Source organism: Triticum aestivum, chromosome 2A (genome assembly GCF_018294505.1).
Source record: "Triticum aestivum cultivar Chinese Spring chromosome 2A, IWGSC CS RefSeq v2.1, whole genome shotgun sequence".
NCBI classification, from domain to species: domain Eukaryota; kingdom Viridiplantae; phylum Streptophyta; class Magnoliopsida; order Poales; family Poaceae; genus Triticum; species Triticum aestivum.
Genome location: NC_057797.1, coordinates 711,741,160 through 711,767,711, shown reverse-complemented (window position 1 = coordinate 711,767,711; position 26,552 = coordinate 711,741,160). Strand labels below are relative to the sequence as shown.

Here is a 26,552-nt window from a genome sequence, read left to right as displayed (position 1 = left end):
AGCCGTATGTATTTTGCAAATTTTTCTATGTCTACAATGCTCTACATGGAGCTACTCTAGCTAATTGCTCCCACTTTCAATATGTATCTAGATTGAGACTCAGAGTCATCCAGATCGGTGTCAAAACTTGCATCGACGTAACTCTTTACGACGAACTTTTAGTCACCTTTAGGATTGTCAAAACCTTCTTCTTGCATCATATACAACTCTTCTTTAAGAAATCCATTAAGGAATGCAGTTTTGACATCCATTTGCTAGATTTCATAAAATGTGGCAATTGCTAACATGATTCGGACAGACGTAAGCATCGCTACGAGTGAGAAAATCTCATCATAGTCAACATCTTGAACTTGTCAAAAACCTTTTGCGACAATTCGAGCTTTGTATATAGTAATACTATTATCAGCGTCTGTCTTCCTCTTGAAGATCCATTTATTCTCAATGGCTTGCGGATCATTGGTCAAGTCAACCAAAGTCCACACTTTGTTCTTATACATGGATTCCATCTCAGATTTCATGGCCTCAAGTCATTTTGCGAAATCTGGCCTCATCATCGCTTCCTCATAGTTCGTAGGTTTGTCATGGTCTAGTAACACGACCTCCAGAATAGGATTACCGTACCACTCTTGTGCGGACCATACTCTGGTTGACCTACGAGGTTCAGTAGTCACTTGATCTGAAGTTTCATGATCATCATCATTAGCTTCATCACTAATTGGCGTAGGAATCACTAGAACTGATTTATGTGATGAACTACTTTCCAATTCAGGAGAAGGTACAGTTACCTCATCTCAAGTTCTACTTTCCTCCCACTCACTTCTTTTGAGAGAAATTTCTTCTCTAGAAAGGATCCATTTTTAGCAACGAATATCTTGCCTTCGGATCTGTGATAAAAGGTGTACCCAATAGTTTCTTTTGGGTATCCTATGAAGACGCACTTCTCTGATTTGGGTTTGAGCTTATCAGGCTGAAACTTTTTTCACATAAGCATCGCAACCCCAAACTTTAAGAAATGACAGCTTAGGTTTCTTGCTAACCACAGTTCATACGGTGTCATCTCAACGGATTTTTAGACGGTGCCCTATTTAACGTGAATGCAGCTGTCTCTAATGCACAACCCCAAAACGATAGTGGTAAATCGATAAGAGACACCATAGATCGCACCATATCTAATAAAGTACGGTCATGACGTTTGGACACACCATTACACTGTGGTGTTCCAGGTGGCGTGAGTTGCGAAACTATTCGACATTGTTTCAACTTTCAACTGAAGGCCAAACTCGTAATTCAAATATTTCGTCTCCGTGATCAGATCGTAGAAACTTTATTTTCTTGTTACGATGATTCTCCACTTCACTCTGAAATTCTTTAAACTTTTCAAACGTTTCAGACTTGGTGTTTCATTAAGTAGATATACTCGTATCTGCTCAAATCATCTAAGAAGGTCAAAAAATAACGATACCCGCCGCGAGCCTCAACACTCATCGGACCGCATACATCGGTATGTATTATTTGCAATAAGTCAGCGGCTCACTCCATTGTTCCGAAGAACAGAGTCTTAGTCATCTTTCCCATGAGGCATGGTTCGCAAGCATCAAATGATTCATAATCAAGTGATTCCAAAAGTCCATCCGCATGGAGTTTCTTCATGCACTTTACACCAATATGACCTAAACGCAAGTGCCACAAGTATGTTGCACTATCATTATCAGCTTTGCATCTTTTGGCATCTATATTATGAATATGTGTATCACTATGATCGAGATTCAATAAACCATTTATATTAAGTGTATGACCATAGAAGGTTTTATTCATGTAAACATAACAACAATTATTCTTTGACTTAAATGAATAACCGTATTGCAATAAATATGATCCAATCATATTCATGCTCAATGCAAACACCAAATAACAATTATTTTAGGTTCAACACTAATCCCGAAGGTAAAAAGGAGTGTGCGATGGTGATCTTATCAACCTTGGAATTATTTCCAACACACATCGTCACCTTGTCCTTAACTAGTCTCTATTCATTTTGCAACCCCTGTTTCGAGTTACTAACCATAGCAACTGAAGCAGTATCAAATACCCAGGGGTTACTATGAACACTAGTAAAGTACACATCAATAACATGTATATCATATATACTTTTGTTCACTTTGCCATCCTTCTTATCGGCCAAGTATTTGGGGCAGTTCCGCTTCCTAGTGACCATTTCCTTTGCAGTAGAAGCACTCAGTTTCAGACTTGGGTCTTGCTTTGGGCTTCTTCATGGGAGTGGCAACTTGCTTGCCATTCTTCTGGAAGTTCCCTTTCTTTCCCTTGCCCTTTTACTTGAAACTAGTGGTCTTGTCAACCATCAACATTTGATGCTTTTATTGATTTCTACATTCATTGATTTTAGCATCACGAAGAGCTCGGCAATCGTTTTCGTCATCCCTTGCATGTTATAGTTCATCACGAAGTTCTAGTAACTTGGTGATAGTGACTAGAGAATTCCGTCAATCATTATCTTATCTGGAAGATTAACTCCCACTTGATTTAAGTGATTGTAGTACTCAGACATTCTGGCACATGCTCACTGGTTGAGCTATTCTCCTCCATTTTGTTGGCAAAGTACTCGTCAGAGGTCTCATACCTCTCGACTCTGGCATGAGTCTGAAATACCAATTTAAGCTCCTGGAACATCTTATGTGCTCCGAGCGTTCAAAACGTTTTTGAAGTCCCGGTTCTAAGCCATATAGCATGGCGCACTAAACTATCAAGTAGTCATCATACTGAGCTTGCCAAACGTTCATAACGTCTGCATCTTCTCCTGCAATAGGTCCATCACCTAGCGGTGCATCAAGGACATAATTCTTCTATGCAGCAATGAGGATAATCCTCAAATCACGGAGCTAGTCCGCATCATTGCTACTAACATCTTTCAACATAGTTTTCTTTAGGAACATATCATAAATTAAACGGAGAAGCTATACGCGAGCAATTGATCTATAACATAGATATGCAAATACTAGCAGGACTAAGTTCATGATAAATTTAAGTTCGATTAATCATATTACTTAAGAACTCCCACTTAGATAGGCATCCCTCTAATCATCTAAGTGATCACGTGATCCATATCAACTAAACCATGTCCGATCATCACGTGAGATGGAGTAGTTTTCAATGGTGAACATCACTATGTTGATCATATCTACTATATGATTCACGCTCGACCTTTTGGTCTCAGTGTTCCCAGGCCATATCTGCATATGCTAGGCTCGTCAAGTTTAACCCGAGTATTTTGCATGTGCAAAACTGGCTTGCACCCGTTGTATGTGAACGTAGAGCTTATTACACCCGATCATCACATGGTGTCTCAGCACGACGAACTGTCGCAACGGTGCATACTCAGGGAGAACACTTATACCTTGAAATTTAGTGAGGGATCATCTTATAACGCTACCGCCGTACTAAGCAAAATAAGATGCATAAAAGATAACCATCATATGCAATCAAAATATGTGACATGATATGGCCATTATCATCTTGTGCCTTTGATCTCCATCTCCAAAGTACCGTCATGATCTCCATCGTCACCGGCATGACACCATGATCTCCATCATCTTGATCTCTATCAACGTGTTGTCACATGGTCGTCTCGCCAACTATTGCTTTTGCAACTATTTCTATCACATAGCGATAAAGTAAAGCAATTGTATGGCGCTTGCATCTTATGCAATAAAGAGACAACCATAATGCTCCTGCCAGTTGCCGATAACGTTAACAAAACATGATTGTCTCATACAACAATTTATATCTCATCACATCTTGACCATATCACATCACAACATGCCCTGCAAAAACAAGTTAGACATCCTCTACTTTGTTGTTGCAAGTTTTACGTGGCTGCTACGGGCTTAGCAAGAACCGTTCTTACCTACGCATCAAAAAACACAACAATTTTTCATCAACTGTGTTGTTTTAACCTTCAACAAGGACCGGACATAGTCACACTCGATTCAACTAAAGCTGGAGAAACAGACACCCACTAGCCACCTGTGTGCGAAGCACGGCGGTAGAACCAGTCTCATGAACGCGTTCATGTAATGTCGGTCTGGGCTACTTCATCCAACAGTACTGCCAAATCAAAGTATGACATGTTGGTAAGCAGTATGACTATTATCGTCCACAACTATTTTTGTTCTACTCATGCATATAACATCTACGCATAAACCTGGCTCTGATACCACTGTTGAGGAACGTAATATTTCAAAAAATTCCTACGATCACGCAAGATCTATCTAGGAGAAGTATATCAACGAGCGGGGAGAGTGAGTCCATGTACCCTCGTAGACTGAAAGCGGAAGTGTTTAGTAATGCGGTTGATATAGTCGAACATCTTCGCGATCCAACCGATCCAAGTACCGAACGCACAACACCTCCGCGATCTGCACACGTTCAGCTCGGTGACGTCCCTCAAACTCTTGATCCAGTTGAGGCCGAGGGAGAGTTTCGTCAGCACGACGGCGTGGTGACGGTGATGATGATGTTACCGGCGCAGGGCTTCGCCTAAGCACTACGACAATATGACTAAGGTGGAAATCTGTGGAGGGGGGCACTGCACAAGGCTAAAGATCAACTTGTGTGTCTATGGGGTGCCCCCTCCCCCATATATAAAGGAGGCGAGGAGGAGGAGGAGGGCCGGCCTCAAGGGGCGCGCCCAAAGGGGGGATTCCTACTCCTAGTAGGAGTAGGTTTTCCCCTTTCCTAGTCCAAGTAGGAGAAGAAGGAAGGAGAGGGAGAGGGAGAAGGAAAGAGGGGGGCGCCGCCCCCTCCTAGTCCAATTCGGACCATCCCATAGGGGGGCGCGCGGCCAACCCTTGAGGCCATTCTCTCCTTTCCCGTCTGGCCCATTAAGGCCCACTACTTCCCCCGGCGAATTCCCGTAACTTTCCAGTACTCCAAAAAATACCCGAATCACTCGTAACCTTTCCGATGTCCGAATATAGCCTTCCAATATATCAATCTTTATGTCTCGACCATTTAGAGACTCCTCGTCATGTCTGTGATCTCATCCGGGACTCCAAACAACCTTCGGTACATCAAATCACATAACTCATAATACAAATCGTCATCGAGCGTTAAGCGCGCGGACCCTATGGGTTTGAGAACTATGTAGACATCACCAAGACACATCTCCGGTCAATAACCAATAGTGGAACTTGGATGCTCATATTGGCTCCTACATATTCTACGAAGATCTTTATCGGTCAAACTGCATAACAACATACGGTGTTCCCTTTGTCATCGGTATGTTACTTGCCCGAGATTCGATCATCAGTGTCCTCATACCTAGTTCAATCTCGTTACCGGCAAGTCTCTTTACTCGTTCCGTAATGCATCATCCCGTAACCAACTCTTTAGTCACATTGCTTGCAAGGCTTATAGTGATGAGCATTACTGAGAGGGCCCAGAGATACCTCTCCGACAATCAGAGTGACAAATCCTAATCTCGATCTATGCCAACTCAACAAACACCATCGGAGACACCTGTAGAGCATCTTTATAATCACCCAGTTACGTTGTGACGTTTGATAGCATACTAAGTGTTCCTTCGGTATTTGGGAGTTGCATAATCTCATAGTCATAGGAACATGTATAAGTCATGAAGAAAGCAATAGCAACACACTAAACGATCATAGTGCTAAGCTAACGGATGGGTCTTGTCCATCACATCATTCTCTAATGATGTGATCCCGTTCATCAAATGAAAACACATGTCTATGGCTAGGAAACTTAACCATCTTTGATTAACGAGCTAGTCAAGTAGAGGCATACTAGGGACACTCTGTTTGTCTATGTATTCACACATGTATCATGTTTCCAGTTAATACAATTCTAACATGAATAATAAACATTTATCATGATATAAGGAAATATAAATAACAACTTTATTATTGCCTCTAGGGCATATTTCCTTCAGAAATGAGGGGATGAGGAAGACGAGACGAGGTTGATCGCTGACTCGGCACCCCCACCGGGCTTTCGCGCCAAAAATGCTTCCCCTGGTGCCCCGGGCGCCCCCAGCGTGCCGGGTTCGACCTAGGTCCGCTGGCGCCAAAATCGGGTCAAATCGGCAAAAATTAGGCTTCTGGGGGCGCGATTGGGCCTTTTTTGGTGCGAGCGATAAAAAGGGCGTTGGGGCCTGTTAGGGGGGGGAGTGGAGATTCTCTAAGGCCAACTCCAAGGCACAACCCCATTTCATCCGGTCGCGTCCGTCTGGATCAAAATGGACGTAGGCAGAGCTGGCTAAACGGGCCAGCCCACCATAATCGGGCCTGGCACGGCACGACCCGCCAAGGCACTATTATTAGTCGTGTCGGCCCACGTGTTGTGTTCTCCAGCCCAGGAACGGCCTTAGCTAATAAGCGGGCTGACCCATGGCACGTTTAGCACATTGGGCTGCATATTTTCAACCTGTTGGCTGTTTTTTTGCCTATTGGACTGTATTTTCGAACATATGTATATAAAAAATCTAAAAAAAACGGGCCATGACGTGCCGGCCCGCGTGCCTAGCCTCCAAGCCCAGGCATGGCCCAAGGCATGCCGCGGGTCGTGCCGGCGTGCTCACGGGCTGGCCTGATTGGCCCGACCCATTTGGCCAACTATAGACGTAAGTCATGGCCCAATGCACGAGAGAAACCGTAAATAATGTTCATCGAGTGTCTGTCTTGACTGAAAACTTGTGCAATTTTGGGCCAGATTCGCGTACATACGGACACTGGATGAACACACGCGTGTCGCCCACCCCGACCCCACCTGTTGGTTGTCTAATTGTTTCCCACCAGACTCATTTAATCCGCACGCCCAGCGTGTCTCGCAAGTCAGCCACCCAACTGCCCCAAACGCGTCCTTTTTAATGTGGAAGACGTGGACCAGCCAGTCCACACACTTCCATCGACACGTGCCTCCTCGAGCCCCGACACCCAAACCCTAGCTCTGGCCTCCGCTTCACCACCTAACGCCGGCCGCCTCCCGCCTCCTGCCATGGTGTGGAAGTGGGTCCCCGGCAGGGGGAAGCACAACCACGAGGCTGGTTCGTCGTTCGGCGGTCGCCGCAGCTCCATCACATCCTCGACGCCCACATTCAGCATCTCCCTGCCAACGGCCTCACCTTGCATGTGGTTGTACGTGAAGGTCGAGACTCGCTAGCACTATCGGGAGACTGGCACGCCGATGCTGTGGAATGACGTCCATCTCCCCAACAATTGGCACCCGTCGGTAGATGCAGTGCCGTGTTGTCGGTCCCGGTGAGCAGCCGCGCCTACCTGCCTCTGGACCTTGTCAACAATGCCAGGTACACCGTTGATTGCCCGCTCTAGGACACGTGGTTTCGGGAAGATCACGGCCTGCGGCGGCAATCCTTGCCACGGGCGTGCTCTACCAGCCTCGCGCGCTCCAATCTCACACCAGTCGCCCGGTCGTGCGCGGGGGCACGGGCTAACACCGACGCCCTCCCCCTTGCCGTTCCCACCACCACCACCTCCCACCATGTCTGCAGAGTAGGAAGAAGAGCTGGTGAGGAGGATGCTTGAGGACTCCGTCCGGGAGAATGACCGCGCCCAATGGGAGGGCCTCGACGAGATGATGGCTCTGTCGGCCGCCAGGGACGTCGCCATCCCGGGGCTGCAGGTCAAGGAGGAGCCCATGAAGGAGGTGCATGACGAGGTGTTCAAGGAGCCACCTGCCGCAGCCTTGGTGCGCAATCAAGGAACATGGAGGAACATGGTGCCCTGCATGCCGGAGTATGTGTCTATGTGTCCTCCCGGGTGGTCGTCGAAACATGGTCACCGTCCTCGCCATGGCCAGTAGTGATGCAGGCACCTCCCGCCTGGTAGCCGCCGCAGGGGCCGCCATCCCACCTATGGAAACCACCGCCCTACATCAACCTCATGAAGGACGACGAGGACTGAAGACAACAACGACCCTAAATCTAGGTTTTATGTTTTTTAAAGTTTTATGTTTAGTTTGAACGTGCAGCCTAAGGACTTTGTGGACGTTTATGTAATATATATATATATATATATGTAGTTTTTAAATATTTGCAATGTCTATTTGGGTCGAAATTTAAAAGTCCAAAAGCGAACAAATTTTTTGAGATGCGGCAGCAAGTTGGGCGCATCGGCGGTTGGACGACCACATGTCCGTTTTGCTTATGCAAATGGATACAATCCAGACAAATGGGTGTCTATTTGCTCCCGTGCGTTGGAGTTGGCCTAACAAGTTTGAAATCCCACAAACCAGAAGCTAAGTTGAGGGAGATTTGTCGGCCTTTGGATCTCCGCCACGTAGGCCTCGACAAATATTTTCCACACAAAACCTTATCTCTTGTTCTGCTCCAACCGACACTTCGTTCTTAGCGCCAAATTGATGCCCGTCCAGAGTGGACGTGACATGGTAGTCCAGCCGAATAACGTTGCATTCACATCGCTTCTGCGACCGAGCAACCTGCTCTGCACCATGTTAATGTTGATTTAGCGCGTGCGTGACTGGACGGGATGATGGGATGGCTTTCTACCACATTCACATCGGTGCGACGACCGAGCAACCTGCTTTGCGCCATGTTAATGTTGGTTTAGAGCTGGCGTGACCGAAACGGGATGATGAGATGACTTCCTAACACAATCAAGTGATCTGACCGTCCATCCTCCTGCCAGGCATTCACGCCATCACGGCGAGCGAGAAGCCATCTTCGTCCGAACGTATTAAAGTCTATGCTCCACCTGTTCAGGCGCACGCTACTATTTAAAGAATGTCAACCACAACACAATCCCTACCACCTTTGAGCCCCATCTTGTTCTGTCCGAGCATACACCACCCATTCCCTCCCTTCCTATTCAACTGCCGCGAGTAATGTCCGGGACCCACTGTGGGTTCGCCTCCTAGGAGGGTGATGTCTGCTAGAACTACATCGGTATTTTCTCAAAGAGAAAGGGATGATGCAGCACAACAATGGTAGGTATTTACCTCAGTGATGAGATCAAGGTTATCGAACCAGTAGGAGAACCAAGCAACACTATGTAAACAACACCTGCACACAAATAACAAATACTCACAACCCGACGTGTTAAAGGGGTTGTCAATCCCTTCGGGTAACGGTGCCACACATTGGCAAACGGACGTGATAAACATATGATAGATGGGATAAATAGATCTCAAATAAAATAAATTGCACCAAGCTATTTTTGTTTTTTTATTTAATAAATCTGAAAATAAAAGCAAAGGAAAATAGATCGCAAAGGCAAATATATTAAGGAAGAGACCCGGCGTCCGTACTTTTCACTAGTGGCTTCTCTCGAGAAAAATACCAAACGGTGGGTAAATGAATTACTGTTGGGCAATTGATAGAAATTTAAATAATCATGACGATATCCAGGCAATGATCATTATATAGGCATCACGTCCAAGATTAGTAGACCGACTCCTGCCTGCATCTACTACTATTACTGCACACATCGACCGTTATCCAGCATGCATCTAGTGTATTAAGTTCATGGAGAAACAGAGTAATGCAATAAGAACGATGACATAATGTAGACAAGACAAGATCTATTTATGTAGAAATAGACCCTATCTTGTTATCCTTAATGGCAACGATACATACGTGTCGGTTCCCCTTCTGTCACTAGGATCAAGCACCGTAAGATCGAACCCATCACAAAGCACCTCTTCCCACTGCAAGATAAATAGATCAAGTTGGCTAAACAAAACCCAAATATCGGAGAAGAAATACGAGGCTATAAGCAATCATGCATATAAGAGATCGAAGAAGACTCAAATAACTTTCATGGATAAAAACATAGATCTGATCATAAACTCAAAGTTCACCGGATCCCAACAAACACACTACAAAAGAATTACATCATATGGATCTCCAAGAGACCTTTGTATTGAGAATCAAACGAAAGAGAGGAAGTCATCTAGCTACTAAGTACAGACCCAAAGGTCTACAAAAGACTACTCACGCATCATCAGAGAGGCACCAATGGGCATGATGAACCCCTCCGTGATGGTGTCTAGATTGGATCTGGTGGTTCTGGACTCTGCGGCGGCTGAAATTGATTTTCGTCGACTCCCGTAGCGTTTTTGGAATATTGGGGTATTTATAGAGCAAAGAGTCAGTTCGGGAGGCACCTGAGGTGTGCACAACCCATCAGGGCGTGCCTGGGACTCCAGGCACGGCCTGGTGGGTTGTGCTCCTCTCGGAGCACCCCCAGGCGCTTCTCTGGCCCACTGGATGTCTTCTGGTCCAAAAAAAATCCACAAAAAGTTTCGCTGCATTTGGACTCCGTTTGGTATTGATTTCCTGCAATGTAAAAATCATGCAAAAAACAGCAACTGACACTTGGCACTATGTCAATAGGTTAGTACCAAAAAATGATATAAAATGACTATAAAATTATTATAAAACATCCAAAAATGATAATATAACATCATGGAACAATCAAAAATTATAGATATGTTGGAGACGTATCAGAGGGCTAGGAGGAGGATGCGATAATGGAAGTGGCGGAGGTGGAGAAGGCAAACGTGACAATGGAGGAGGAGGAGGCGCCCGCGACGATGGTTGGTTTCACCATGCAACAAGCGGAGGTGCACTACACCGCATCATGGCGGACTAGGCGCTGCATGTGTCCGTGTTTCAGATGCTGATGGAGGAGCAACAATACAACCTGCAACTCCTCTTGAAGAACTGCTGGGCGGAGGGCCATATCAAAGGCGAGCAGGCGTTTAATCGGGTCGTCTTGACCATAGCCGCGGAGGATCTGGGCTTTGTGGAAGAGCAGTGGACGATGCTCGGGTCCGTACACAGCGCCCACATCATTTGCAATGAGCGGTGGTAGGTTAACATTCGATCCAGCCTAATAATAAGCAATCCGCCAAAAGCAACCAAAATATTCCTTGGTGAATTGGTCGAAAACTTGAGGCGGAGTGCAACCGCCTCTTCGACGAGATCGCGAGGGAGACGGAGGGGGAAGAGACACTTCATTGGCGGACGCGACTAATGTCAACGTTGGCACGACCGCGTCGTTCGTGCCGGCCCCTAATGACATGGGGACGGACTGTCTGGCTCGATCATCAATCTCACCTTCACTGGCTCGATGATCGACCTCATCTCCATTGGCGACGTGTAAGGCTTGACAAACTCCGATGAAGAGTATACTAGGTTTGAGTCCTTTTTCTATGTAAGAAAGACGCAACTATTTATGAAAACCACATGTCCGTTATTTTTTTTGGTGCACTGCATTGGATGACGCATGTATTCTCTATTCGTCGACACATGTCCATGGTCATTTGATGTGTCCATTTTATCTCGAATACGCATGAGTGTCTGTGTCATATATTGATAGGAGGGAAAGAGGGGAAGAGCCCCATTTGCAAATATTTACATGGCATTTACACAACACGATCCACCGCATAGGCTTTAGGTGGATTACTCACCGTACACCCGCCCATCTACCCCTACATCTATAGGGAAAAGGTTATGGTCAGCGTGCAGGATGCCTGCCTGCTTCCATATTACACCCTATGATTGTATCCTTCCTAGCACATGTCGCATGTCCGTACACTTTCCGTCAAACACAATCGAGTTCCGATGCTTCCACAGCTCCCAGAGGACCAATACCTGGATGGCGCGAGCAGTCTTTGTATATCTCCCAAGCTGTGTTGACCGAGTGCTCCACGTCCGTTGGTCCTCTCCGTGTGATGGTGCAAGGCCGATCATGCCCACAATGAGGCCTACCTTTACCCACACTTCTCGCGCAAAGACACATTCGGTCAGGAGGTGGTTAATAGTTTCAGTCATCTTGGGCACATAAAGGGCAAGTGTCCTGATGTGGGAGCCCTCGCCGTGCCAGCCTGTCCGATGTCCACACTCTACCCATAAGTGCAAGCCATGTAAAGAAGCGGCACCACAAGGGGGCCTTTGATGCCCATGTGAAGCTAGCCGTGGGTGAAATGTGGCGTGTGGCAAACTTAGCCGCATATGCAAATCGGACCGAGAACTGACCTTCCTTCTCCCACGATCACATTAGTTGGTCCGGCCGCTGTGCATCCAAGTTTGTTCCGTCCACCTGTGTCCAGAGCTGCAGGAATTGGTCTAGCTCGCCCTCGTTCATGTCCGGTCCAACATCTCTTGCCCATGTTGCATGTTGTATTGCATCCTCCACTATTCTTGTGCTCCTCACCTTCTTTGATACTTTTGCATATATCTCTGGCGCCAACTCCTCTAGTCGGTGGCCATTGCACCACCTATCCTCCGAAAATAAGGCCGTCCTGCTGTCACCGAGGTGCGTTCTTACCGCCGCTTGAAATAGAGCTTTGGCCTCATGAGGTATGCTGAACTTGAACTCAGCCCAAGGTCTGGTCGCGTCTACCCGCTGAAGCCACAACCACTTCGCTTGGAGTGCAATATTTTTTTTCGAAACGGAGGCAAAAGATTTGCCTCATCTCATTAATTAAGAAGAGTTTTGAATTACATGACTGACCACCCGTAACGGCCCGAAACCGATAAGCCTACTCTCGCGGCATAAGAGAACTCAGGCGTTTGGCCCCTGCCAACCCCCAAAGTCTGATCTCCGACTTGATTCTAGATGTGATTACATTTGGCATGGCGGACACCATCCTAAATACTCTCGCATTCCGCTCGTTCCAAATCTCCCTTGAAACCAACATGACGAGAGATGTGAGGCCCTTTCTCACATTGCCATTGACGCCTACCATGTGGTGCCACCAATCATTGACGCTGTTGAAGCTACTCCAGTCGGTGATGTCCACAGCGGTCAAACCCATCCAAGTCTTGATCTCCATCCAAATGCGTACCGTGTATCGACAGCGGAAGATGATGTGTGCAGCCGTCTCTGGCTCCCTCTTGCATAACTGGCATAGGCCGCAATTTAGCCATCCTCTCCGTTGAAGCCTGTCCGCCGTCCAAACACAGTCTTGAATGATAAGCCAAGCAAAGAATTTGTGCTTTGCCGGCGCCCAATTGTTCCACACTGCAGACTTCATTTTCGATGCAGTGGAGTCGCCGAGTTGAGCTTTGTAAGCCGACGATGCCGTGTACTCACCGAAAGGCGAAAGCTTCCAAACAATCTCATCATCCACCCCCTCATCAAGGAAGACGTCTCGTAATCCAACCCGTGCTGAATTGTGAGCCCAGAATTTGTGTTGATGTTGGCAATCCACTTGTTGAGATCCAAAGCCCTATGGATGGTGTCATTCTTGTGTTTGGAAATTGCAAAAATGGAGGGAGTGATGTCTTTTGGCTTGCGACCCCCAAGCCAAGGGGAGTGCAGAAAGAGGCCTTTGCCCGTTGCCAATAGTGATGGAAGTGCACTCATAAAACAACGCCATGTCCTCTTCATCGCACGGGTGCCCCAAATCAACCCAAGCTCTTTCCGCGTCCTTACAAACCAACCAAGGCCATCTAAGCCGTAAGGCACGTGTGAATTTTTCCATGTCCAGGATGCCTAGGCCACCCATGTCCTTGGGCGTACAAACTTTCTCCCATCTTATCTTAAATTTGCCTCCAGAAACTTTATCCGTGCCTCCCCAAAGAAAAGCCCGCTGCAACTTGACGATGGACGCCATCATTCCTTTGGGCACCACAAGCGAAGTGAGGTGGTGGATGGCCTGCGAAGTGATAACCGACTTTACCCACGTGCTCCTCCCAGCCATCGTAATGTACTTTCCCTAGCCAATCATGATCTTTCCAGCAATCTTATCAAGCAAATGTTGGAAGTCCACAACCCGCAAATGATGAATGGATAGCGGAAGGCCGAGGTATCGCAAGGGGAACTGAGCTCTGACCGCTGGGAAGGCACATAGAATCATGTCAAGGTCGACATTGGAGCATCTAATAGGGGCCACCAAACTCTTGTTAATGTTCGTAACTAGGCTGGTGACGTTTCCAAAGCTTTGAAGTATGGTGGCAAGCATATCCACATCCTCCTTGATAGGCGCCAAGAATATGGCAGCGTCGTCCGCGTATAGGGAGGTGCGAAGGCGGGCACCACGGCCACGTAATCTATGTAGGTCTCGATTCTCTGTTGCCACGTCCAAGATTTGCTGAAGGGGGTCAATAGCAAGGACAAACAGAAGAGGAGACACTGGGTCCCCCTGCCGGAGGCCCTGCCCATGCTGGATAGGATTGCCAGGAACACCGTTGAGAAGAACCCTCGATGTAGACGTCCGAAGAAGGGACGTGATCCACTCACGAAACCTCGAAGGAAAACCTCTCCTCTGTAACAGGTTGAGAAGATATTCCCATCTAATTGAATCAAAAGCCTTCTTGATGTCCAACTTGAGCAGGAGTGATGGCGTGTTTGTTCGTTGGAGTCGGCAAGCATAGTTGCGAACATACATGAAGTTGTCGTGGATGCACCGAGATTTGATGAAGGCACTCTGAGCACGGGATACGAGGATATTCATAAAAGGGGTGAGCCTCATCGCCATCACCTTGGCGACGACATGGATCAAACTGATAGGCCTAAAGTCCGTGATCGCCTCAGCCCCCTCCTTCTTTGGCAAGAGAACCACATTTGCGGAGTTGAGCCAGTGAAAGTTGTCCGCATGCAAACTCGAGAAGGCGGAGATGACCTTCATAAGATCGTCCTTTATAATTGGCCAGCATCTCTTGAAGAATGCCCCAGTAAAGCCGTCAGGCCCGGGAGCCTTGTCGCTAGGCATAGCCTTGATGGCTGCAATCACCTCCTCGTCCGTCATCTTATCCCCAAGACTGGAAATATCACAATCTGTAAAGTGGAGGAGTTGCCAATTGAAGTCTGTGGTTCTGCATGGCCCTTTGTTCAAAGCGGTGGTGAAGTGCCGGTATATAATATTCTCCTTATCCTCATGCTTCGTAACCCAACCAGCCCCGTTGCTCAACTTGTGTATGAAATTCTTGCGCCTCCTCCCATTAATCTTCAGGTGAAATTTTTTGGTGTTGGCATCCCCCTCCTTCAAGTTACGGATGTGGGCACACTGCCTTTTTCTAGCCCTCTCAAGAACCGCCAAACTGATGACGCACCTCTTAAGCCGCTTACGAAGATCAAACTCCTCCGGGGAGAGGGAGCGCAACTCCTGAGCGATGTCCAATCTGAGAATAATTTGAAGTGCCATGTGAAGGTGCAGCCTTGCATTTGAGGAGAAGGATTGACTCCATTTTCTCAACCGAACAGCGGTTGACCGAAGCTTATGGAAGAGGATTTGACGAGGCTCGTAGTGGGGTGTCGAAGCAGCCCAAGCATCAGAGACAGTCTCTTGAAAACCCGGCATCTTGATCCAAAAGTTTTCGAACTTGAAGCTTCTAGGCTTTTTGGGGCCAATTATAGATGCCAACAGTATGGGACAATGGTCAGACAGGCACGAATATAAGGCATGCAAGATGTGATTTTGGAATTCAATGTCCCATTCGGCGTTGCAAAACACACTGTCAAGTTTGCTCATGGTGGGATTTTGCCACTCATTACTCCAAGTGAAACGACGATTTTGAAGGGGAACCTCGCGTGGATCACAACCATGAAGCGTGGCGCGGAACCGGTTGATACGATTGCGGTTGACGTTTCTCTTGTTCTTGTCTCTTGCACGGTAAATTTGATTAAAATCCCCATTTATAAGACACTTTCCTCCATGCCTCGGCTTGTGAGCCACAAGCTCCTCAGAAAAAAATATTATTTTTGATTGCTCTCAGTTGGGCAATATTCATCCACTTGAGATTAGTCACTCCAAGTCCACCTGCCCATCTTGGCCGGCATAGTTGATGTGTCCATTTTAACACACGGCATAGAGTTGCTCTTCATTTTCAACAATATAGTTCACGCTGGCCGGCGTCTTTGTCTGGCCGCTGCCACCGGCATTTCCACGTCGACGGCGTTGGCGTCGCCGGCTGTTGGGACGGAGCGGTCTAGATAGAGCAAAGTAGTTGAGCTTAGGCCATGACGGGCGGCGAGAGGTGATGTGGTCACGAGAAGACGAGACCGAGGCAATGGGCGGCACCACCACAACAGCAACAAGGCGACCGAGGCAAAGGCAACGCAACACCACGACAGCAACAACAGCTCGTCAGTCAACTGCTACCGCATCCACAGCTCCTACGTGAGCCAATCCATGCTGGTAGAGTACTACACTTCTTTTTCTTTCTCAATCTTCGTACGGCACGGTCTTGTCCTGCCGTCCACCTTGGGTTCATCGAGAAGGCACATCGGTCCGTCACGCACTTCGTCCTTCTTGCTGCCTACCCTGCCCTGCCCTGCAGGAAGCGGCGGCAGCATGGCCGGCCGTGGCCGCGTCCAGACACGGCAGCTGCGTGGCGTGACGTTGGCGTTGTCAAGTCCGGCCAGCCGTAGCGACGCGTCGTGTGCGGCTGTGGGCACCGGCGTCGGCATGGACCCCCGTCCGCACCTTTCCTCCCGTCGCGGAATCCCCCAGGTCAGGTCCCCGGCTCCATGCGCGAGCAGGCGCAGCCACCGGAGAGAAGAGAAGCGTCCCGTCCGTGTCAAGCACAAAACAGCGGGTGCTCGTGTCGTGTACCCCTCTGCGCGCACTCGCCAGCTTTGCGGATGATGCAACTTGACATTTTTGGATACAACAAAGGTTGAGACGGCCTCTGCGGTGTCCAGTTAGAGTAACTGAACAGAAACCGTATCTAAACCTGTATAATTTGAAAAAACACTTTTATGAAAAAAAATTGCACAAACATAGTTGATCACATACTACATAAATTTTACATGATCAACAAACTACAAGCATAGTTCATACTACATACTATGTTAACTACTTCGGATCTGACGGCGGTGAGGTCACGGCAAATGGACGGCGCCGTGGAGAAGGACGCTCAATCCTCCTCGCGGAGCTGCACAGGTCGACGTACTTCGCTGCCTGCTTCCCGCGGATGCGGCGCCACTCCTCGGCCTTCTCCTTGACGGCGAGGTTGGCGGTGACCGCCTGCCGCCACTGGAGGTCTTCGAGCTCCTCGGCGTGGTGCCAATGCTCCGCCTCCTCGCGCACGCTCCGCTCGGCGATGTCGGCCACAACGACGTCGACGTCAGCGACGTACTCTTCTGGCCCGACGACTCCAGGGCGGCCGAGCGGAGTGGGCTCCTCGGGCTCCTCCTTCACGGGGACGAAGGCGAACTCGTCCGGCTCCTCCGGCTCCTTCTTGTCCTCCGGCCACTCCCTCTTCACGGGGAGAAGGCCCACGCCGGGGGAGGAGGAGCTTCCGGCGTACGAAGACCTTGCGGAGGAGAAGGACGCGCGCCGGCAGTCGTACTCCTCCGTCTCGCTTCGCGGGAAGCTCGCCGGCGGCGACAGGCCGCGGTTGGTGCACTTCCGGGCCCCACACTTCCTCGCGCCGTCCGATCGGACACACAACTCGTGCTCCGGGTCCCTTCCACCGCCGGATTTACTGCCGGAGCCACGTCCGGAGCTCCACATTTGGCCCCACATGGCGGCTGGAGGCGGGGCGGGTGATCGCCGGCGGCGAGAAATGTGGAGAGGGGGAAGGGAAATCGCATGGCTGGACGGTAAACGAGTCGCGGAACCGCAGATATAGCGGTAAAGGCGTGAGGTTTGCAGGCCGCGCCAAAAAATTTTATGAGCCGGGTGAGTATGCGGGTACTATTCTGACCGAAAAATTAGACAGACCCGCGTACTTGCCGAAATGGGTCTGCGTGTTTTGCAGGATCTGCTAGAGTTGCTCTTAGTACTCCCTTCGTTCCATGGATATAAGAGTGTTTTTGATATTATAGGACGGAGGGAGTCGAAATGATGCTATTGCTGGGACGCGGGAGTGTCGGGTTGAGTCTTGAGACTGTCTCGGGTATATGCATGATTCGCTTGAAAAAAAAGAGGCTAAAACTGGTCGTCGCTGAAAACATTGTGACGACTTAATAAAACTATGCATGATTGTCTCAACAAAAATACATGAGTTTCTTTTCTATTTTCTATAAAACATTTGATGCATCTTTAGAAAAAATATACTTCGCATGAATAGATGTATTAATAATAAATTCAATAGACAAATAAGATGTTCGGCGTGTGAATTTTCTTTTGGTTCGTACAATTTGTGAGATTCATGTATGTATACCAACTTTAAAAAAATCATGTTGCTAGTGAAATATATTCCATAGGATCACCAAAAAAATATGTAATTTGTTTCCATGTTACACAAAAATACGTTCTTTTTTCGGCATACAAAAAATATGTTTCGCTCTAATTTGAGACTTTCTTCGTGCATTTCAAACCACAATGTTCATGACTATAAATAATGTCTACATACACTAGAAAAGGTTTTTTTAGCAAAAAATATTCACATATATAGAATATTAATATTCATGAACTAAAACATTTCTCGCCTACTTAAAAAGCCTTCATGTGTTTCGCAGCAGATTTTTTTTGAAAATTAAAATATAAACATACAAATTGTAGAAGATAATAAATGAAGGCTGCATTTTTTAAAAGGGCAACACATGAAGAAATGTCTAAAATCTCAAAAAGGTTCTTTTTTCAAAAAAGAAGAAATTATGAAAATAGGTGATTTTAAAATATAATAAAAATTGTCTGTTTACAAAAATGAAGGCTGCATTTTTTAAAAGGGCATGAAGAAAAAAACGGACCTTTTAGAGATTTGAAAAAAATCCCCTATATTTCGTGCATTTTTTTAAATAATGTTATACAAAAGAAGCGAAGAAAAAGTAAGGAAATATATAAATGCAAATAATTTTTTCAAAGTAAAACACACATATAAGATACCCTGCAAAAAAAGTACACATAGAAGATAATAACATTATTTTAAAAAGGAAAACAACTGAAGAGTATCCCATTATTGTGATACTCTTTATTGTGCTGGCCCAACTATTCCGAGCACCTTCTTATCACTCACTTAAGTCAAGCGCTTGCCTAAAAGAACCTTAAGTGGAGCGTGAATCTGGCATCCCCTCTTTGACGTTTATTGCGCAAACTGAGGCACAAAACGCACAGGAAAGCGTTAGGATTTGCCAGTCCAATTAGTGTTACAAGAATCCTTCTCTAAATTTTGGAAACTTCTAGAAGGTTGTGTCCTATTTATTACTGGTATTGGGAACCTTCTAGAAGGTTCTTTTTGTTTTTCCCTTTTTCTGTTTTAATTTTTTATTTCAAAATAGTTCATAGTTTCAATGAATATTTATAAAAACTAAAAATATTAATAAGTTTTTAAAAAATGTTCAATCTTTTTAGAACAGTCATCAAAAATTGGAGATCAGTACTTAAAATATTAAAATGTCTCAAATATAAAAAAGAATCGTTTTTTCAAAAAATAAGAAATTATGAAAATAGGGGATTTTAAAATATAATAAAAATCGTCTGTTTACAAAAATGCTCTCAATTTTTCTAAAAGGGCAAACTTTCTAAAATATATTCATTTTTATTAAAAATGTTCAAGTTTTTAAAACTAAATGAAAAACTACAAAGAAAAAAAATCATGCAACCGAAGTAGACCAAAAACATAGCAATGCTCGCTTCGTTAAAACAGGCTGGCCCAGTTACGATGGCCGGTATATTTATCCTCCTATTTGACGCAGTCACGCACTTGCATCATGTGGGAGGTCCTAGAGAATCTATGTTGGACAATGTTACATCTACGTAAATTCTTTTACGTATCTTACGTACAAGCTTAGGTGGAAACGTTTGATTGGAAAAGAAAACGGAGGGGGCCCCACCCCCTGAAAATCAGGAAGGGGGGGGGGGGGCGATTAGTTATGGATGAAAGGTTTTACGTAGCTTTTCATAAGGTAATATGTAGGTGTAGCATTTTTGATCTATGTTGAGGGATGTCTCGGAGGAAGAGTAATGCTACACGTACGTAAGGGATCTTACGTAATTAATGTAATGGCTTAAGTGGCATCTTTTGGTTGGACCAAATCAGGGAAAAGGGGCCCACTCAGTTGAAGTCGGGGGTGGGGGGGAGGGGGGTTGTTATTGGTTAGGGATGGAAAATCGCATAGCATTTTCGCTCGGAGTAACTACCTATTAAATGTGTATGGTCTTGATGACGAGTTGATGGTTTTTTCCATAAAGACTAAGGTGAGGTGTCTCAATTTTTCTTGTGCTTGGTGCCGTTTTTTTAATCCTTTCCCCTTTTAAGTGTTTTTTGTCTACTTTGTATATTCTTTTCAATATAGCCATACCAATTTGATATCTTGCAAAACACATTAACTGAGCAATTTTTTTTGTCAAAGACTCGTTTGACCAAAACAAAATACACCTTGCTGTTTGAAATTGATATCACTAGATTTAAAAATATATTATAATATCTGAAAGGCCAAGAGTACATCGTTACATGTTCATCACCTAGTCTCATTTGAAAAGGGACAACGTTAATGTGCTAGGTAGAGCACCATGAAATGAATTTTTACATGAAATTTGACCATTCTTTCTCACATGGATATGTTGGTCAAAGTTTTTAAATTACAATATTATAGAAAATGTTTTCCATGATATATTCAATGATATTGTTTCCACCCACACAATCCTAATATTTCTATACACATTTGTCAGTCATAGTTAGTGAAGATCATACTTTAGGACTGCATATATTTCAAAAGGAGGCTATATTATCTTGTTAGTTTAAAACAATTTGCACAATGTCCAGTACAATAATGCGGAAGTTGTCTTTAGTTATCCTCAAACAATTTCTTTCGCAAATACCATCAATTTTATGGAGTTAAGTATGAAATTAATTACATGATTCAATACCTATTGTACATTGTCTATATTGCATTTCTGCAGAAAATGCTTTCTTTTTTCAAATCATGAAGGAGATATCCATGCATTCATTAGAAAGAAAGAAGAGTACAACGACAAAGATGTCACCGTCATTACAATGCCAAAGATGACACGACCAGCCGCACCATAAACTTAAACACCACCACCAACAACAACACCAACACCAACACCAACACCTAAAAATCCACAACACAAGCGTCGATGACCAACATGCTAGAAAACATAGACCATACACCGAATGAACTTGCGATTTCTAAAAGCAAGGATCATGACACTAGAAGTGCGATCCTTCCAGGATGACATCCACCACCAGCCCGAGGAGAATCCGCTTAGCACCGACCAAGCGTCAGGACAAACATAACATCGACAACGCGACAAGCAGAATTCCACCATGGATACAAGACGACCGAATGGAACATGGCCCACTGAAACGCAATCGACGAGCCCGCAACCACCCAGCCGCCAGAAAGAAGGAAGATCCAATAGGAGTGAGATTAACACGGTGGCATGACTTCGAAGCTAAGGACAAGAGACAGGGGAAACACCATCACTCGAAACGAGCAAGAGAATGACCAGCCCCGGCCAAACCGAGGAGAACGAGCTGATAGGGGGAGGGGTTGTTAAGATCAAGCTGGAGGGGCGGGAGGCGGAGCGTCAGACTTGAGGCGAGTCATCCAAAGCACGAAACTGCGGCGAGCGCCAATTTTTTTTTTGCGGGATAAATACTTGTATTACTCAAAAGTCACAGGACTACAATCATCATGCGAGATAACCAAGGTCTTCGGCTGCCTGGAACCTAGCCAGGTCATAGTTCTACCCTGGCCTCTACCAAAAGTACCTAGGCTATCACTAGCCTTATTTTGAGATCTAGATACAAGAGTAATACAAGTACGATGAAGACTCAAAAAGATGTCTAATCTCCTTCACTAGGGCTGCATAAACAGATCGACCAATTCCCTCATATACGATCATAGATACAGCAACTTGCGCGTCCAATTCCAGCTCAATGGGAAGCTCTGATCGTTGTATAGCCAATGACAGACCCTTCATGCATGCACATAACTCCACCTCCAGCGCTTCCCTGCATGAGTAGAGCGCCCTACACGCTGAGAAGATGATCTCCCCTTGATCATTACGAAGAATCATTCCAGCCCTCGCCTCATTGCTGTTCATAAAAGATCCATCCGTATTCAGTTTTACCCAACCTTCCTTTGGTGGCGAGTAATGTGTAAAACTCAGTTACGATCACCAATTTCTTTACTGTAACCGACAAGGTGTCCATTGTTTCAAATAATAATAATTTTCATGAACATGTTTTCCATGGAGCAATGCTACATCTAAGAAAAAATTATTTACGTTTTACGTGATTAGCCAGTTAGCAAATTGTGATGGATTGGTAATAGGGGGAATGAGGGCCCACCTCCGTTGAATTCGGGGAGGAGGACCCGGTCCATTGTGTTGATTTTGCATGCAAAAAACATTCGATAAATGCAAATAAATAGTTCTCTGAAATACATGAACAGTAAAGCTTGAATAGTTCTGTTTGCAGCATTTCAAAGGTCCGCACATGAACATACATGGCACTTATTAGATGGCACTAACATTTGAAAGAAATTCTTCAATTGATGCTTCCATTGTGGTCGGCGTTTTCCCACCCTCTCGCAAGGTGCAGCAACGCTGTTCTTGACTCACCACCGTCGTCCAGCGCCTCCTTCGCTTGCCGCATTGCCGCTTGCGTCCGATGCCGGAGCTCCCGCCCATCATCGGACTCAATCAGCCACCTGACCTTTTCCACCACCTCCTGGCCTTCCACCATTTCTTTGGCATACCCTTCCATGGCCACGGCCAGCCGCATCTCCTCGACTAAGAACACCTTGTTTGTGTGCTGCTCGGCGTACAGAGGCCATGCCAGCATCGGCACCCCCGGCATGACCGCCTCCAGCACCGAGTTCCATCCGCAGTGTGTGACGAACCCGCCCACCGCGCCGTGCGCCAGCACTGCCTGCTGCGGCGCCCACGACATGACGACCAGTGCCCTCTCCTTGGTCCGGTCCAGGAAGCCTTCTGGAAAAAGCGTGTTGAGGTCGCCAGCAGGCTGGTGCTCGTCGCCGGTCGGGCGCCGGACAACCCACAAGAACCGTTGCCCACTCGTCTCCAGCCCCGCCGCCATCTGCTTGATCTGCTCAGCGCTGAACCGGCCCAAGCTGCCGAAACTGAGAAATACCACACTTGCCTTCGGCTGGCCATCGAGCCACGCGAGACACTCGTGGCGCTGCTGCGTCCCAGCCTCGTCGGGCTTGATCAGCGGCCCTATGCAGTACAGCGGCGGTGTTCGTCGCCCAGGGAGCGTGCAGAGGCCGGAGACGATGGCATCGGTGGCGCGCGGCTCCAAGGAGCGGCAGCTGTTGACGATAAGGCCCTGCGAGTTGCACAAGCGTTCGGATGCGCCGAGGAAGAACTTGCTGCTCAAGCTGTCGCGATCGAGGATAAACGCGGGCAGGTGATCTGCTGGTATCGGTGGCAATCCCGGGACGTGCAAAAGGTCACTGCCGAGGTCTCGGAAGCTCAGAGCGGTCTGCTCATGGATGACTTGCTGGTAGAGACAGAAGGCGACGCTGGCGATGCAAGTGGTGTGAAAGAAGTAGGTCGGGATGCCGAGCTCGACGCCGACGTCGAGCGCGCTGCTGCAGAAGAAATCGATGACGAGTGCTTCCGGGGCCGGGGAGGCGGACCGGAGGAAGTCAGGGAGGTCCGGGTTGGAGGCGCGCGCGAGCCCGAAAAGCTGCGCCTCGAAACTCCCGGCGGGCACGTCGGAGGGGAGCGTGGCACGGGGGAGACAGTGGAAGGACAAGGACGGGCTGGCGGCCTCGATGCCGGCGAGGAAGGAACCACCGGCGCCGTGGCTATCCTCCCCGCCGAGGACGACGGTGACCTCGAGGCCCTGCACCACGAGCAGCTTGCCCAGCTCCACGGCTGGGAACAGGTGGCCCGGCATCCCCGGCGGAGCGTAGATGACAACCAGCTTCTTTGGAGTGCTAGTATTGTTTGGGGCTGCCATTCTGCAAAGTGGGAAACGACCTCTCCCCTTGCGTTTCCTGATGGCTGCTCGTCGTGCTAAAGGCGACTCGGAAGCAGATTTTTTCCCCAACTCGCTGCTCGTCCACCCATCCAGCCGAGGCCGTGGACACACAGAGGCTCCGGACCGGCCCCATGGTGTCTGCTGCCGACCTGTCCAAACTCCAAAGAATATCAATTTGTTTTCGTATTCAGAAACAGATGATTCGACTCCGAATAGTGTGAGAGCGTATCTGGTGATACGGATTATTCGATGATACGATGCACCGGTGTATTCTGGACCACTGGATCACGTTCAGCAGGACAGAAAATGCACCATCTCACTGAGAGGGGCATTTTGGCATCGGGGAGCATATGCCCCTGGTTTTTAAAATGTGTTTTAAACGTATTTTAAAATGTCAAAAAATTCAGATAAAATGTTTCGCACACACATCTCAACATTCTCCTTCCGCACAAAGTCGTTTCGCGAAAAACCGACAACTTTTTTGTCGCGTGTGAAAAAGACAAAATTCAATGTTTAAAAAGGTTTTTTTTTCATGATTTTTTACACCAGCCACAAAAATTATCAGTTTTCTGCGAAAATTGGCATGCGCACATAGAATATCAAGATGTACGCGTCAAATTTTCTTTGGAATTTTTTGACATCTTGTAGAGCTTTGCCCCGTGGCAGGAGCATATGCTCTCACGTGCCAAAGTGGATTACCATATTTCACATGTTTGAGGAAATATAGACATCTTTATCTTCTGATTGCTTCAAGCCTCACACCCAGTTAAGTGTATATCAAGGGTGTTACTTGAATATTTCGCGATGGAGGAGCTGGGCATCACATGCACATTCAGCCTGCCCCTCCGAGCATGATCTAATGGTGAATGATATAGTGGAGCACTGTGGTCGTATCACCAGATACTTTCTCCCAATGGTGTCTCTAGCCGACCTGTCGGAGGCACAAAAGCATTGAAATCAGCTACTGTTGGATTTCCAACGGTGCGTCGGTCACCCGGGAATGAGGATATTGCTTTGTGCACCCAGAGGAATGACAAGTTTTTGACATTTTTTTACTGTTTTGATCCGTTTGTTTAAGGTTAACATGTTTTGACCCGTTTGTTTTAAGTTTAACATGGTTTGACCCAGCATCGATTTTTTTCTTCAGAATCTGACCCTTTTCAAAACGCCATCAACAATGGCGTTTTGCTTACACGGGAGATGCCACAGCCTATGGCGTTTGACTCTGGTCAACACACACCAGCGGGCGCGGATGTGGCAAAGCGAGAGTGCGAGACTAGTCACATTTTTTTTATCATTTGTTTAGTTGCTATAGAATGGGCTGGGAAAGTGAGCCAATTAATCAAATGAGCTGGTGTTTGGCCTAGCCCATTCTTTATTTCTTTGTTATAATATTTATATCCCTACTATCTCATTTAATTAAAAATATCGTTGCGGGGGTATATGAGGTGTTCTTTATAAGTGACACTTAATTATGTAAAAATTAATATATGGGTCATGTGGGAAATAAAATCAAGATTTTTTTCATATACATTTATTTGGATGCTTGTAGGACTATTATATATTTTAATAAAATTTTGGAAGGGACTATTATATATTTTAGTAAAATTTTGGAAGGGACTATTATATATTTTAGTAAAAATTTGGGAGGGACTATTATATATTTTAATAAAAAAATTTAAGGGACTATTATATATTTTAATAAAATCTTTATAGGTCAGTGAACCTATGCAATATATCTCACATTTCATTCCCTGTCTTCTACAATATTTTAATACTTTTCATGTCATGCAAATATTATTCGTTATTGATGCTCCATTTTTTTTCAAAGGCTCCATATATCCAATAGAAACACAACATATATTTTAGCTGTTAATTCGATTGTACAAAAGACATCCCTATGAACACCCAACAGTGTTGGCGTCCTCACTTGAAGATTGAGACAGCCAAAGAATGTTCCCGTTGGTACTTACTACTTCAACATAGAGTTTCCAACACTATTTTTTTTAAATGGAGGTATACCCCCGGCCTCTGCATCATGATGATGCATGTGGCCCTTTTATTAAAAATGCAAGAAGTATCATTATAAAGGTCTTACAGCTCGCAAACGGAGCAAAAACATAAAAGGGCCTAAAACAAACAACCGATACGGTGATAATAAGGACAAGCTCTCTAGCCCTCTATCCTGTTATGTGAACGCCATCCGAACCAGTTGAATATAGCCCGAGCCACCATCTCCCACTGGTTGCACCCAGTAACCAAAGGCTCCCTAGAGTCCATAGGAGTGAGTAAGGACCACGTACGGATCCAAGCTGTAACTCTGAAGATAACCTGCAAAAAAGTTAAGTTGTGTTGTCTGTTAAAAATTATATCGTTTCTGCAGTTCCATATAGCCCATAGTAGCGCACATATTCCAATCCGAATACGAGCCGCCGTGATCTGTTCAACTCCAGCCAACCACATCCCAAACAAAGACGCAATATCTACTGGGGGATTAATATTAAAAGCTATATGAATCGTTCTCCACAGTAATTTGGCAAGTGGGCATTCAATGAATAAATGTTGTATTGTCTCATCTTGAGCACAAAAACAACACCGCGAGTTGCCTACCCATCGCCTCTTAATTAGGTTGTCCTTTGTGAGTATAACTTGCTTATGGACA

At 46.3% G+C, this 26,552-nt stretch overlaps 1 protein-coding gene across 1 annotated transcript; it reads right to left on the bottom strand.

Annotated features, from left to right (window-relative positions):
- Positions 1 to 22,334: 22,334 nt before the first annotated feature.
- LOC123190450 (anthocyanidin 5,3-O-glucosyltransferase) lies at positions 22,335 to 23,918 on the bottom strand. The gene has a single exon (XM_044603093.1). It carries the CDS (start codon positions 23,867 to 23,869, stop codon positions 22,430 to 22,432), a length of 1,440 nt encoding a protein of 479 aa, XP_044459028.1. The 5' UTR covers positions 23,870 to 23,918; the 3' UTR covers positions 22,335 to 22,429.
- Positions 23,919 to 26,552: the final 2,634 nt, after the last annotated feature.

Coding starts and splice junctions, on each gene's coding strand:
- LOC123190450 (XM_044603093.1), bottom strand. CDS start 23,869: ATGGCAGCCCCAAACAATACTAGCACTCCAAAGAAGCTGGTTGTCATC.